Source organism: Zalophus californianus, chromosome 10, assembly GCF_009762305.2.
Source record: "Zalophus californianus isolate mZalCal1 chromosome 10, mZalCal1.pri.v2, whole genome shotgun sequence".
Classification (NCBI taxonomy): Eukaryota; Metazoa; Chordata; class Mammalia; order Carnivora; family Otariidae; genus Zalophus; species Zalophus californianus.
Window position 1 is genome coordinate 83,714,072 of NC_045604.1, and position 12,609 is coordinate 83,726,680.

General features: G+C 38.1%; 1 protein-coding gene across 6 annotated transcripts in view; it reads right to left on the minus strand.

Moving 5' to 3' along the window:
* The window catches only part of SMG1 (SMG1 nonsense mediated mRNA decay associated PI3K related kinase), a 104,600-nt gene that overhangs the window by 31,568 nt on the left and 60,423 nt on the right, over positions 1-12,609 (minus strand). For all 6 annotated transcript variants that reach the window (XM_035722093.1, XM_035722091.1, XM_035722092.1 and 3 more), the window contains 13 exons: positions 12,269-12,378; positions 11,435-11,582; positions 10,903-11,062; positions 9,755-9,875; positions 5,938-6,186; positions 5,358-5,642; positions 4,122-4,266; positions 3,851-3,989; positions 2,665-2,895; positions 2,385-2,562; positions 1,696-1,857; positions 935-1,152; positions 470-624 (listed from right to left, as the gene is read on the minus strand). In XM_035722093.1, coding sequence (XP_035577986.1) covers positions 470-624; positions 935-1,152; positions 1,696-1,857; positions 2,385-2,562; positions 2,665-2,895; positions 3,851-3,989; positions 4,122-4,266; positions 5,358-5,642; positions 5,938-6,186; positions 9,755-9,875; positions 10,903-11,062; positions 11,435-11,582; positions 12,269-12,378 — 2,301 coding nt within the window. The remainder of the gene's footprint in view (positions 1-469; positions 625-934; positions 1,153-1,695; positions 1,858-2,384; positions 2,563-2,664; positions 2,896-3,850; positions 3,990-4,121; positions 4,267-5,357; positions 5,643-5,937; positions 6,187-9,754; positions 9,876-10,902; positions 11,063-11,434; positions 11,583-12,268; positions 12,379-12,609) is intronic.

Genomic DNA, 12,609 nt, shown 5'->3' on the forward strand with positions numbered 1-12,609 from the left:
TGTCCATTGACAGATGACTGCAAAACAGAATGTGGTATATCCATACAATGGAGTATTACTCAGTGCTAAAGGAAGGAAATTCTAATACATGTTACAACTTGGATGAACCTTCAAAACATGCTAAGTGAAATTAGCTAGACACAAAGGGAAAAATACCTTTGATTCCACTTTGTGAGGTACTCAGAGTAGTCAAATTCACAGAGACAAAAAGTAGAATAGTGATAAAGAGGCACTAGGGTTAAGGGGCAATGGAGAGTTAGTGTTTAGTGGGTACAGAGCTTATGTTTGGGATGAATAAGTTCCTGAAATCAACAGTAGTGATGGTTGCACAACACTGTAAACTTAACGTGACTCAATTATACACTTAAAATTGGTTAAAATAACAAGTTTTATGTTTTGTATATTTTACATTAAAAAGGGGGAGTGGGAGGTAGCTTCATTTTCAGAGTAAAAGTGTATGAAAACATACTTGCGTAAGGTATTGTTGTTCTGGACTCTCTTCACCTCATCTTCCAGCTGCTGGATCCGTCTCAGGACATACATGTGTTGCTGTAGCAGAACTCCCAGCCAGAGCTCATCCCAGAGAACAGTAACCCTGCGCAGCTCAGCCACAAGCATCTGAACCTGCACGCACAGTACATGCAAATATGCTCTTCTACAAGTTCACACACAGTTTTGCAAACACTAGAAACTACAAGTTCCGTGTGTGCATTTTTTGTTCATTATTCGATCAGAGAACGTTGATTACTAATTCTATAAACAGACTTATAAAACCAATACTGAATTGTAAAGCCAATTTCGATTATTCCAAAAGCCTTTTTGTTCTTCAAATATTTCCATGACAGTTTTTATGGGTTTTGTTTTTAGGTTGTTCTTTGGAGGAGAGGGGAATATAATAAAAATTGTTTAAAAACATGCAAATTGTGTTTTGTACCTGTAACACCATAGTTGGGTTTGCAGAGGACAGCTTATCTACAATTTTGCTGTAGCAATCCTGCATCATGGCTTGGTCTTCATTTAATCCACTTTTAGGCTCATCCTTATTGCTATCCTGAGAAGCAGGAGGGCTTCCTCCCTCACATTCAGAAACCAGCAACTCTTCTCCTTGAATATTGCCAAGCAAAGTTGGAATTGCAGAGGAAAACTTATTTCCTATAAGAAAATAGAAAAATTAGGTACACTTTCGATTTTCTCCTATGCGCGCATGTTGAGTTAAGGAAAACATTGGTAATCTATTCGACTCCAGCACTCACTTAACGAATTTGCCTTCCATGCATTAAATTAACCGAACATCATGGACATTCTGCCTTTTCACAAAGTAAGCTTTTATATTTATTAATATTATAAGCAAATGGAAGATAAATGAAAAAATGAGTCTCAACAGTTTTCTCACAGCCAGAGTCTAGAGCTTGGTTTCATCCTTATCTACCATTTACTCAGCTCATCGGTGAACCTGAGAGCACGGACTCAATTTCTCTAAGCCTAAATGGGTTACTGTGAGATTGAGGCGCATGTGTTAAGTACATCCCCTAGTGCTGGACATAGCAGTTACCACCTCAATAAACAATAATTATTATTACTGAAAAAAACCACAAACTCCATCAACTATTTAACAGAAAGCTGAAAAAAATTTACCTAACACATTATCTGCAAAATAATTTCTACTTAAAGTAGCAGTATTTTAATATTCCATACCTGAAGCCTGCGATTCAGTACTAAGTGATATGGTACCCACTATTGCAGGGTACAGTATGAGATGTGGGGAATCTTGAGCCACTCGGCAGAGAAGGTTACAAATACTTTGACGCACATATACTTCAGGATGGTTTAAGCGTGAGAAAAGCTGTGGGATAATTCCTTCAGGATAAGAAGAAAGAAGGATAAAGTTATTAAAAACTGTCAACATGGTAGATACAAAAGCATAAAACCTCATGTGTGTCAGAATCAGTTTTAAGGGCCTCAAATTTCTCCCTGTGTTAACAAAGAACCTAACAATAGTTCTTGTTTTGCAAGTTTCGTTAGAGCTATAATCAAAATGCAAAGCAATTCAACAATGTTCTGGCAAAATGTATTTTCTACAAATGCCTGTAAAAGACAGAGATAATTTTTAACAAAAGGCATACAAAAATTTTTGAAACTTATTTTCACCACTGTCTCCAAAATTCACTTTGTATCCATAAAGCTCCTGCCTGTCACCCTTCTAGTTCTATGAAAGGCGAGAGAGAAGAGTATGTCACATGCAGTTCATGGTGTCCTATCAACTTATGTAGGTATTCTGTAACACACTAAAATAATAAACATAAAGAAACTATGATACTTGTTTATTGTCTTATGTATCCTACCCAGAAATAACTTTTCCTCAAACATTTCACTTAGACCACTACCTCTCCATGGGGCAGTAGGCGTTGTTTCCAAGCCATGTTCCAGATACTGCCTCAGCTCGCCGGCGTGTTTGACGAGCAGCCTGAGCAAGCGCAGTGTGGCCATCACAATCACATCATCAGTACTCTGCTCTGCTCTGTGACTCAAATGTAGCCTAGGGTCGTCTTCATCTAAAGGAATCTAAGGGGGGAAGGTGAAAGGCAGAAATAAGAACACTGTTTTCATCTGCTAGGAAAAAAACGTCAAGTACATTTTCTTAGAACCGAACACCGTGCTACCTACCTGACCAGCATTGAGTTTAAGGAAAGTAAAATACGCGCTGCAAGACAGCTTGTACAGGCTGAAGATCCTATCTACAACCTTTCTCCACACTTTAATAACTCCTTCTGTCGCACTTTCATCAAGTTCTGAAAGCCACGGGCAACTTGAGATTAACTGACGCCAGATAACATCAACCATGTCATCTTCCTCATTATCTTCACTTTCTGTTATCTGAAGCGTTATATCTTCATCCTGAAGAAAATTGGGGCATAAAATGCTGTTTTTTTTAACACAAAAGTGGGGGGGGAAGGTACATGATTTTCCTATCCTATGAAAGCATTTTTCTCATCTACGAAACATTACTTCACATCTAGTTTCATACATGCTACAGCAGTATCATTGAGGCACTCTACGATGTACTTACTGATGCAGCTAATGAAGGATATAAGACTTTTTTTTTTTGGTACTTTAAATGCTTCTAAGTTACAGTAAATATTCTGCTTGCAGAACATTAAATGTAATCTGTTTAAGTTTGAGGCTTGAATGTAAACAGAATTCACTCACAACAGACTTTCCTCTCTTTATAGTAATGGGCACATACATAATGCCAGCTCTGGCACACATGACACATGCTGGTCTAGAGCAAGATGAGTCAGTACAGTTTAGCCTATGAAATAAAATCCACACTTTTAAAGTCTATCTAAAAACTCAATAGCTCTAACATTCTAGAATTAATAGGACTCTGAGCTGAGAGAGAATAAATCCTACAGCTCATTTAGTCTACTGGTTTTCAACTCCAGCTATGAATTAGAATCACCGAGTAAGCTTAAATACATACACCCACTTCCCACTCAGAGTATCTGGGGTGGTATTCAGGCACTGGTGTACTTTGAAAGGTCCCAAGCTAGTGTCAAGAACCTAATTTCTGATCATCGATTAAAAGAGAAATTTAATTCACATAAAACAAACTTCACCTATTGTAACAGGACCTTAAGGAAATGATTTCTCAAGGTATTACATTCTCCTTAGAGAAGTATCATAACACACTTTCATCTTAAAACTCAAAAGTTTTCATTTGTAACAGTAACTGCCTAAACCCCATTCAACATTTAATCAAGTATATGTGATCAACCTCTTCAAAATCAATGAATTAAAACAGTGATCTTGACACCATTTCTCCCCAAAGACCGTATGATGTTTCCCTTGCCTGAATCCCAGCTGGGCGACACACAGCCTGTCCAAGAATACCATATATTCTCTCTTTTTCTTCTTCAGTTATAGTGTCTGGAAGCAGATTCTGAACTTCAGATTTTTCTCTAGGCAGCAGACGAACACCTTCTCCCTGACTATAAAAATAAACAAGTCACTGGTTCCAGCTACCAAAACTTGTCATGTCAAGCTACCAAAACATGTCAGCAGACATTTCAAATCTCTATCCTGTAATGCAGTAAATAAATTACGCATTTCAACATACATACCTGGCATTATCAACCACCTTTCTGCCCCACCTATAAGCCCAACTAGCCAATGCTGCCCAAGATTTGGCTACTTCAGGCGCCTGTACTGAAGACAGGTGATACAACTGTCCCAAAATGAAGTCAGGTTCTCCAACTCCAATATGCACTGCCATAATGGACAAAAAAAAAAAAGAAAGAAAGAAAGAAAGAAAGGACTCAGCAATGTTACCTTCATAAATTTCAAATGGCATTTTCCGGGATTTATTTTCCGTAAGCTATCACTAATTTCCAGAATATTACAGTAAAATTTGATCAAAAAACACATTTTTACTATGCTTTTCTAAAAGGCTAATATACTGAAATCACTCAGCTTCACAAGTCAGTTTAAATTATCACCCTGTAAACTGCATAAATATCTCTCATGACAACACAGGTGTCACACGTGTTGTACAATGTCTTAAATTCTAGATATGACTGGCTCTTTCCTCGTGATTAGGCTAAGCTTGAACGTTCTGGCAAAAAATAATATATAGGTGATCAGTATACAATCTCATTCAGTCAAAAAATTCATGAGGTAAATATCTTTATTCACACCTGCTATAATGCCATCTGCCAAGATTTATAATAATCACAGGACACATCCCTTATGAATATCAAGACTGTAAATTACATAGATTATAATTATTTTATAAGACCAACCTAAGTAATTAAAATCCTAGGCTTCATTACAACAAAAATGAAAGTATATTCTCATCAGCAAAGAGGTTAACTATCTCCCACTCTGTAAAACCTGGACAGAACAGACACTCCCAACACTGAATGAACTACCCTATTTGTCAAGTACCTTTCTATTACTAGCACTACTGTCAGAATGTGAAACTTTCATCTTCTAGAGCTTCTGTGCTCTAGGAGCCAAGGAGACCACAGGCAACTACCGTGTATCTTTCTTGCTCCTTCCAGCGTGAGGTGGGATTTAGGTATCTGGAGCAGGACCTTCTTGCCGGCAAAACATCCAAGTCCATAAAAGCACTGTGGCCTGGGAAGGCCAGAAGTCAGCAGAGTTAGGTGACTTCCACAGTGGCATTAAATACTAAAGAAATGTGTTTTAATTACTTCCAAACGGTATAGTATACTAAATTTCCATGCAAACAATTTTTGCGGCAAGTTACAGCCAGCTTAACATTGTAAATTTTAAAACAGTGGAGAAATAACTTCTAAAATTGGTATTTTAAAGCTAGTAAAATAAAGAAAGCCTACCTGTAGATTCGCTCTCAATCCGAGGATACTCTTCTTCCATTGTATTAACAGATGGCAGTTCTATTAAAGCAAGTATGTTTTTAGACAGAGTAGAAAGACCTGCGAAGTTCTGCTGTTGCTGAGCTCTATAAACCTGTTTCAGCTGCCCTGAAATTTCTTTCCATTCTGCCTGGATCCATTTAGCCAGTGTCAGAATTGACTTGGCAACTGCATATTCAGCTTTGGCAGACTTGCAGAAAGATATGGCACAAGAACTTAACATTTCCATTGCATGTGTTGACTGGCCTATAGAAAACCAAAAACCAGTCCTTAGAAGCCTTATATGCAAATGATTAACAGTATTTCAGGGTGAAGTAACAATGTAAATTCGGTGGTAATCAATGATCTCTAGATCATACCGTTCTAAAAGCACCAAATTACAAAGGTAAGTCAATTACAGGTAATTTATTATTCAAGGTACAAATATTCTGCCACAGTTGAAACAAAAATCAGCTTTTCTAATATTGCCTTACAGCATACACATTTTCATACACATGATTTTCATTTTAGTCAGACATTAACCACAGTTCATTTTACTAACCTGCTGTATATAGCAATTTGGTTTTTTCAATGTCAAGTTCAGGCCCCCATTTTTCATCCACTTGACCTTGAGTTGATAGTTTTTTAAAATGCTGGACTAAATCCTGTGCAGTAGTAGTCTTTCCCAGCTGAACCTCACTACACTGTGCCAGAAGTCTTGTTGCAAGTGAAACATTCCCTCGTTTTCTAGCAAATTTTGCTGCTGTTAGACCTAATTCCATGAGATGGCTTCTAATTGGAACTGTTTGTTCTAGAGAAAAGAAAACGTTTCATTAGTCCTTGATTAGTCTAGCCCAGACTGCACAGACACACGGCCAAAAATTCTTCCCCAGCCATTTTCCCTTCCCTATCAACTCCCTAAATAAAGGTAACTCATTTTTCATTATCTTTAAATTCCTAGCAGCTAGCACAGTGCTTGGCATACAATAAACAGTACATGTTTGTTAAAATATAAATAAGCAAACGATGAAGCAAAGTAAAAATCATTCACTACAAGAAATTAGCTTTCCAGTTTCTAGATCTTTTTAGTAAAGGGCCTAGGCCAAAGGGTGGGGAAAGAGAGTAAGGCCAGACCATCTCTCATGCCATTCTCTCCTGGTTCACTCCTACCTTTCTGAAGAATCCTCAGTCTCCTTCTCATCCACTACCTATCCATTAAAACTGGTGTTCCTCAGGGTCGGTGCTAGGCTCTCTACTCTTCTTACTCTGCATATTCTCCCTGGACAGTATCATCTGCTCCTGTAGCTTCAATTACCATATAAATGCTGATGACTCTTCACTCTTTATCTCTAGCCAGATCTGAGTCCCACCTGCTTACCAGTCACCTATACTCAGGTATTTAAAGGGCACTTTATTTTTTTTATTTTTTTAAAGATTTTATTTATTTATTTGAGAGAGAGAGAATGAGAGATAGAGAGCACAAGATTGGGAAGAGGGTCAGAGGGAGAAGCAGACTCCCTGCCGAGCAGGGAGCCAGATGTGGGACTCGATCCCAGGACTCCAGGATCATGACCTGAGCCGAAGGCAGTCGCTTAACCAACTGAGCCACCCAGGCGCCCTAAAGGGCACTTTTAACCTGTGTCAAGTGGAATCCATTTTCTACCACCCTCCAAACCTTCTACTTCCTTCTCCTGTCACTCCTTTCTCAAGGAAAGGCATATGATCAACCTGGCTACCTGAGCAGGTGCCTGCCAGTCACCCTAAGACTCTACTTGCAGCCCATATATCGTATCCATTTTTTTCTATCCCTTCTGCCACTACCTAACTGGTAGTGGCAGCCTACCTGGTCCCTCTGCCCCCAGTCTTATCCTCTTCTAGTCCATTCTCCAACCTGCAAATGAAATATCTTACACAATGGTAAATATGAACTTTAAACTTCCCTTTGATGACTTCCCACCGCCACTGACAAAACCCCAACTCCTGAATTTGCCTTGAAAGGCGCTGATATCTTGCATTTCATTCCAATCTCAATCTCCTTCAGCTTCCTCTCTTCCCACTCTCCCTTACGCAAACTGTCACCTAAGAATCTTTCATTAATGCCGCTGGCCTTCACATATTTTTTTCCAACCTCTCTACTGCCTTCCATCTCATCCCTACCTCCCTTATGTATCAGCTTAAATGTTACTTCCTCCCCAAATCCTGTTCTAACTGATCCCTAGGATTCAATCTGTGCCCTTGTTGCATGTTCCTTAGCACCATGTACAAGCACTTCCACTCAGCACACCATACTGCTGATCCTTGTCTGACGATTTCCCTACCGACTAGAATCACTGTGGTCCCTGGAATGCAGAAAACAGGCTTGTCCTGTTCACCGTTACATCCCAACTTGGAGCACAATACGTGGCACAAAGTAAACACTTCATAAGCACCTCCTGAAGAAGGAAAAAAAGTGAGGAGGAGTCGAGTTCTGTCTCCAACTATAACCGCTGGGTTACTGACTTTTTATTCCCAATTTTAAAACTTGTTCAATAAGGGAAGGATGAGAAAGAGGATATTTGTAGTCCTAGTATATGCCATGCTCTGTGCTAATTCCTGTAATCCTTATAAGAATCTCCTGAGCAAGTAAATACCCATAACTGAAGAGGAAAGTGACTCAGAAGTTTAATAGGCTTGCCCTAAGGTCCTTCCACTTGCAAATGTTGGGCTAAGGATCCAACCCAAGTGTATATGGCAAGGAAGGTCCATGTGAGTCACAGTTCCCAGCAATCAGTCTGCAATCCAAGTCCATACCCCACCAAAACCTTACTTGAAATTTAATACACAAATGTATTCAGTAACCTTAGCTACATTTTCAGCTAAGCTTCTACAGAATTCTGGCAACTTTTCAATTTTTAATCAATAAAGTAAATTGCTAGCATCCCTTTAACATGATAGACATTTCTTTCTTAAAAATGAGACCTACTAAAAAAAAATAAAAAATTTAAAAAAGTTTAAAAATGACACCTACTTAAAAAAAAAGAGAGAGACCTACTAATATATATACAAGTATTTTTTTTTTAAGATTTTATTTATTTATTTGACAGAGAGACACAGCGAGAGAGGGAACACAAGCAGGGGGAGTGGGAGAAGGAGAAGCAGGCTTCCCGAAGAGCAAAGAGCCTGATGCAGGGCTCGATCCCAGGACCCTGGGATCATGACTCGAGCTGAAGGCAGACGCTTAACGACTGAGCCACCCAGGTGCCCCTATATATACAAGTACTACTTCTCTATTCATTTGGAGTGTTTAAAACTTAACATTCGCAGTACATTATATCTGACAAAGAATTTGTATCCAGAACAAATAAACAAGTCTATGACTTGATTAAAAATGGGCAGGATTTGAACACTTAACAAAGTAAGATATACAATGGCCACTATGCAAATGAAAAGATGCTCAATCTCATTAATCACCAGGAAAATGCAAATAAAACAATGAGGTACTATTATACACTGGTGCCAGTGACTAAAATTAAAGACCAGCACTACCAAGGATGAAGATGCCAGAAGAAATGTACAAAACACTTTTTAAAAAATGTCAAACTATTTTTAACATTAAACTATATGACCCAACAATTTGACTCATAGGCATTTACTCAAGAGAAACACAAATATATGTCCACCCAGAGACCTGTACGTGAATTTCATAGCAGTTTTATACATAACAATCCAAATTTTAAAATAAACAACTCCAATATCTACCAAAAGACCCAGAGATAAATTATGGTATACCCATAGAATGGGCAGTACTCAACAACAGGAAGGATCACAGTACTACTGCACAAAACATAGGGGAACCTTAAAAATAAAATGCTGAATGAGAGAAGCCAAACACAAGAGAGCTGTAGGACACCATTTATATAAAACTTTAGTAAAGACATTTCTAATCTCGGGCACCTGGGTGGCTCAGTCGTTAAGCGTCTGCCTTCGGCTCAGGTCATGATCCCAGGGTCCTGGGATCGAGCCCCGCATCGGGCTCCCTGTTCCGCGGGAAGCCTGCTTCTCCCTCTCCCACTCCCCCTGCTTGTGTTCCCTCTCTCGCTATGTCTCTCTCTGTCAAATAAATAAATAAAATCTTAAAAAAAAAAAAAAAAGACATGTCTAATCTACAGTGATAGAAGACAAATCAGCGGTTGTCCAGGACAGGACAGATGGGAGAGGTGACTGGGAAGAGGCATAAGGAAACTTTATGGGGTAAGATCAATGTTTTGTTGGTGGTTACACTGGTGAAGATGTGTCAAAACTCATGGAATTGTACACTTAAAATGTGTAAGTTATATCTCAATCAAAGCTATTAAAAAACTGTATCTCAATCAAAGCTATTAAAAAACCAACCTAATTACCTTTTATTTTCTCCAACAATTGACTCTGGTACATGGTGTATCTTAATGCCTGCATCCATGGCCTCACATCATGCTGTTTACATGAACGCAGAGCTTCACTGAAGAGTGGAATAAGACAATCCTGCCAGAGAAAAACCAAAACCACTTAATATAAACAGCCTCCTTATATGTTCGTAGGTTGAGGTAAGCTGTAACCCCCATAAGCCAACTACTCCAGGCTCATCTAATTAAACTCTCCACTTTCTTCACTATCTTCTGATCACAAGAGGAAAGACATTGTAAGAGCAAAATCTTTATTTTGGGGGGAAAAAAAAATTCCAATTTATCAATATACTGAATAAAGCACATTTTATAAAAAATAAACACAGCATATTTACTATAAAGAAGCTGAATTACAGAGAAACATAAAACTATTGGCTTTATAAGCAGATTCTCAAAGACTATAATTCCCTTGGGAAGGGCCCATCTTTGGTTTAAACTTTACCCTATCTGGAAGAGGATGAGGTGTCACCATTATTATTATTAACTTTTTTTTTTTTTTTAAAGTAAGCTGTTCGCCCAATGTGGGGCTTGAACTCACAACCCTGAGATCAGGAGCTGCATACTCTACCAACTGAGCCAGCCAGGTGCCCAAGAGAGTCTTTGTTTTAATCAAATCTACAATTTATAACACCTATCAATGGAAAACATATTTATATACACCAACTCTTCTTCCAAAAAAAAAAAAAAAGGAAAAAATTAAGTAATTAGCCATCCTTGAAATGATATATCTTAGGTTCCTCCATCTGCCTCACACACTTCTCAAATGAAAATGTGCCTGAAAATGACATTTTAGATTTCTGGGTTTACTAGCTTGTCCAACAAATGCTACTTTAAAAATTCAAAAAAATCTTGGGGCGCCTGGGTGGCTCAGTCAGTTGGGTATCTGACTCTTGGTTTTGGCTCAGGTCATGATCTCAAAGGTGTGGGATTGAGCCCTAAGCTGGGCTCCAGGCTCAGCAGGGAGTCTGCTTGAGATTCTCTCCCTCTGCCCCTTCTCCATGGTCTCTCTCACATTAATAAATCTTAAAAAAAAAAAAAAAATTTTCCCACACGAATGCCTATTAATGTTCAGAAGAACATCCTGATAAGGACACATATATACACACCTCTGTTGAAAGTCTGCTAGAAACTGTGTTCTCCAAAGCAGAAGAGCAATACAGCTGTAAGGTACTTAGAACTGGCAGAGACTGTGAAACTGTTAAAGTAGAAAGTCTCAGTGGTCCAATAGCTATGCGGGAGGTTTGCTTCAAGTACTTTACCACATTTCTGAAACACAATATTCACTGTCAATTAATAAATGAGATTTTCCAACCTGTGTAATCACTGAAGGGATAAGGTGGTTTCCTAAGATGCTACTACAGTGGCATCCAAAGAGGAGGAAGGAAGAGGAGCTGCCTGCCCTTTAGTAAAATTACATAAGCAAGTCAAGACATGCTTCTGGGGATTTCTACAATTTAGTTAGTTTCAACCTCTATATATGTTGCCAAGTGGCATTCTTGTATCATACGACTTCTACAACAAAAATGAAGCTGTCATGACTAACATTGTAGTGATCACGTAATCGACTCCTCCCCAAAGCACATACATTTACCATACGGTATACATAGTGCACACCAACCTCTTTAGGATTAAACTTACTCAGTTATGGACTGCCACTTCTGATCTTGTTCCATATGGTTTAAAGCAGTTGCCAGACAAACAGAACTTCTCAACAACTGAACTTCAATGGATTTCTGAAGTTCCCTTGGATCAGGACTTAACATATTAGGAAGCAGTTTTTTCATATCTACAGAAGTTAAATAAATTCCATGAAGTTAATTTGCTTTTAATGTGTTAAGAGTGGTATTTTGACAATACTGAAAAGTTATCACCAATGAGAACATTCTTTCATATTTAAATTCAGCCAGCTGAACACTATGACTAAGCATTTCTGATAGCTATATAAAAAATATAGTCCACATTCAAATTATATCTCAGATCTGCCTCAAAACAGCTGATTTCCAAAGTTCCAAAAATCTGTAAATCAACCTACTACATTTAAAGGGGCAAATCTAGCCCTACTCTGCAAACCTTACTGAATCTAGCAACTTACTGGTAACACACAAACCACTCACCATACTAACTTTAGTGTTAATATTTTACACAATGTTCCACTTGTGGTAAGAAAGTTAATGAACCACAGTAAAAGGTCAAGAAAAATATTTAGCTTAAAGACTACTTAAACTTTTTCAAACGTGGCTAGATAAATCTCAAAGTCTTACGATAGTCTTTTTTTAGTTTAATTTTACTCAAACTATCTTTATTTGCCAAATCAAATATAAGTAAAACAGACCTAAAGATGTTCCTTCACGTATGATTCTGCTCCAAAATAAATGTACAAAAACTTCCAGATTTTCCAGTAAAATACTAAGCCAAACATCTTGAGCAACTTGTCTATAAAATACTTAATTCTAAGATTATTATTTCAAATACCTATTTTCTCTTTTGATCCTCCAGCAAGTAGACTGATATTTTCTCCTGGTAACAATTCTAATTGCTCAGTACATTCAACAAATTCTCCAGATTCAAAACTGCTTAGTGATCTGTAATTAAAATACCAGTTAGCTTGTATTACACTTACCCAGCCTGTGGGATCATTCAAAAAAAGTAGAACAAATTCTGGAAAAACACAGCACAGTTACACAGCATTCTCTTGATGAGGTTCCTTCTATGTAGGCCATCATTTTTTATTTCTATTTTCAAGATGTGACTACCAATTTAATTAGCACTAAAATCGGAGTGGCAAACCAGAAAGCTACAGCTATCGTAGTCAT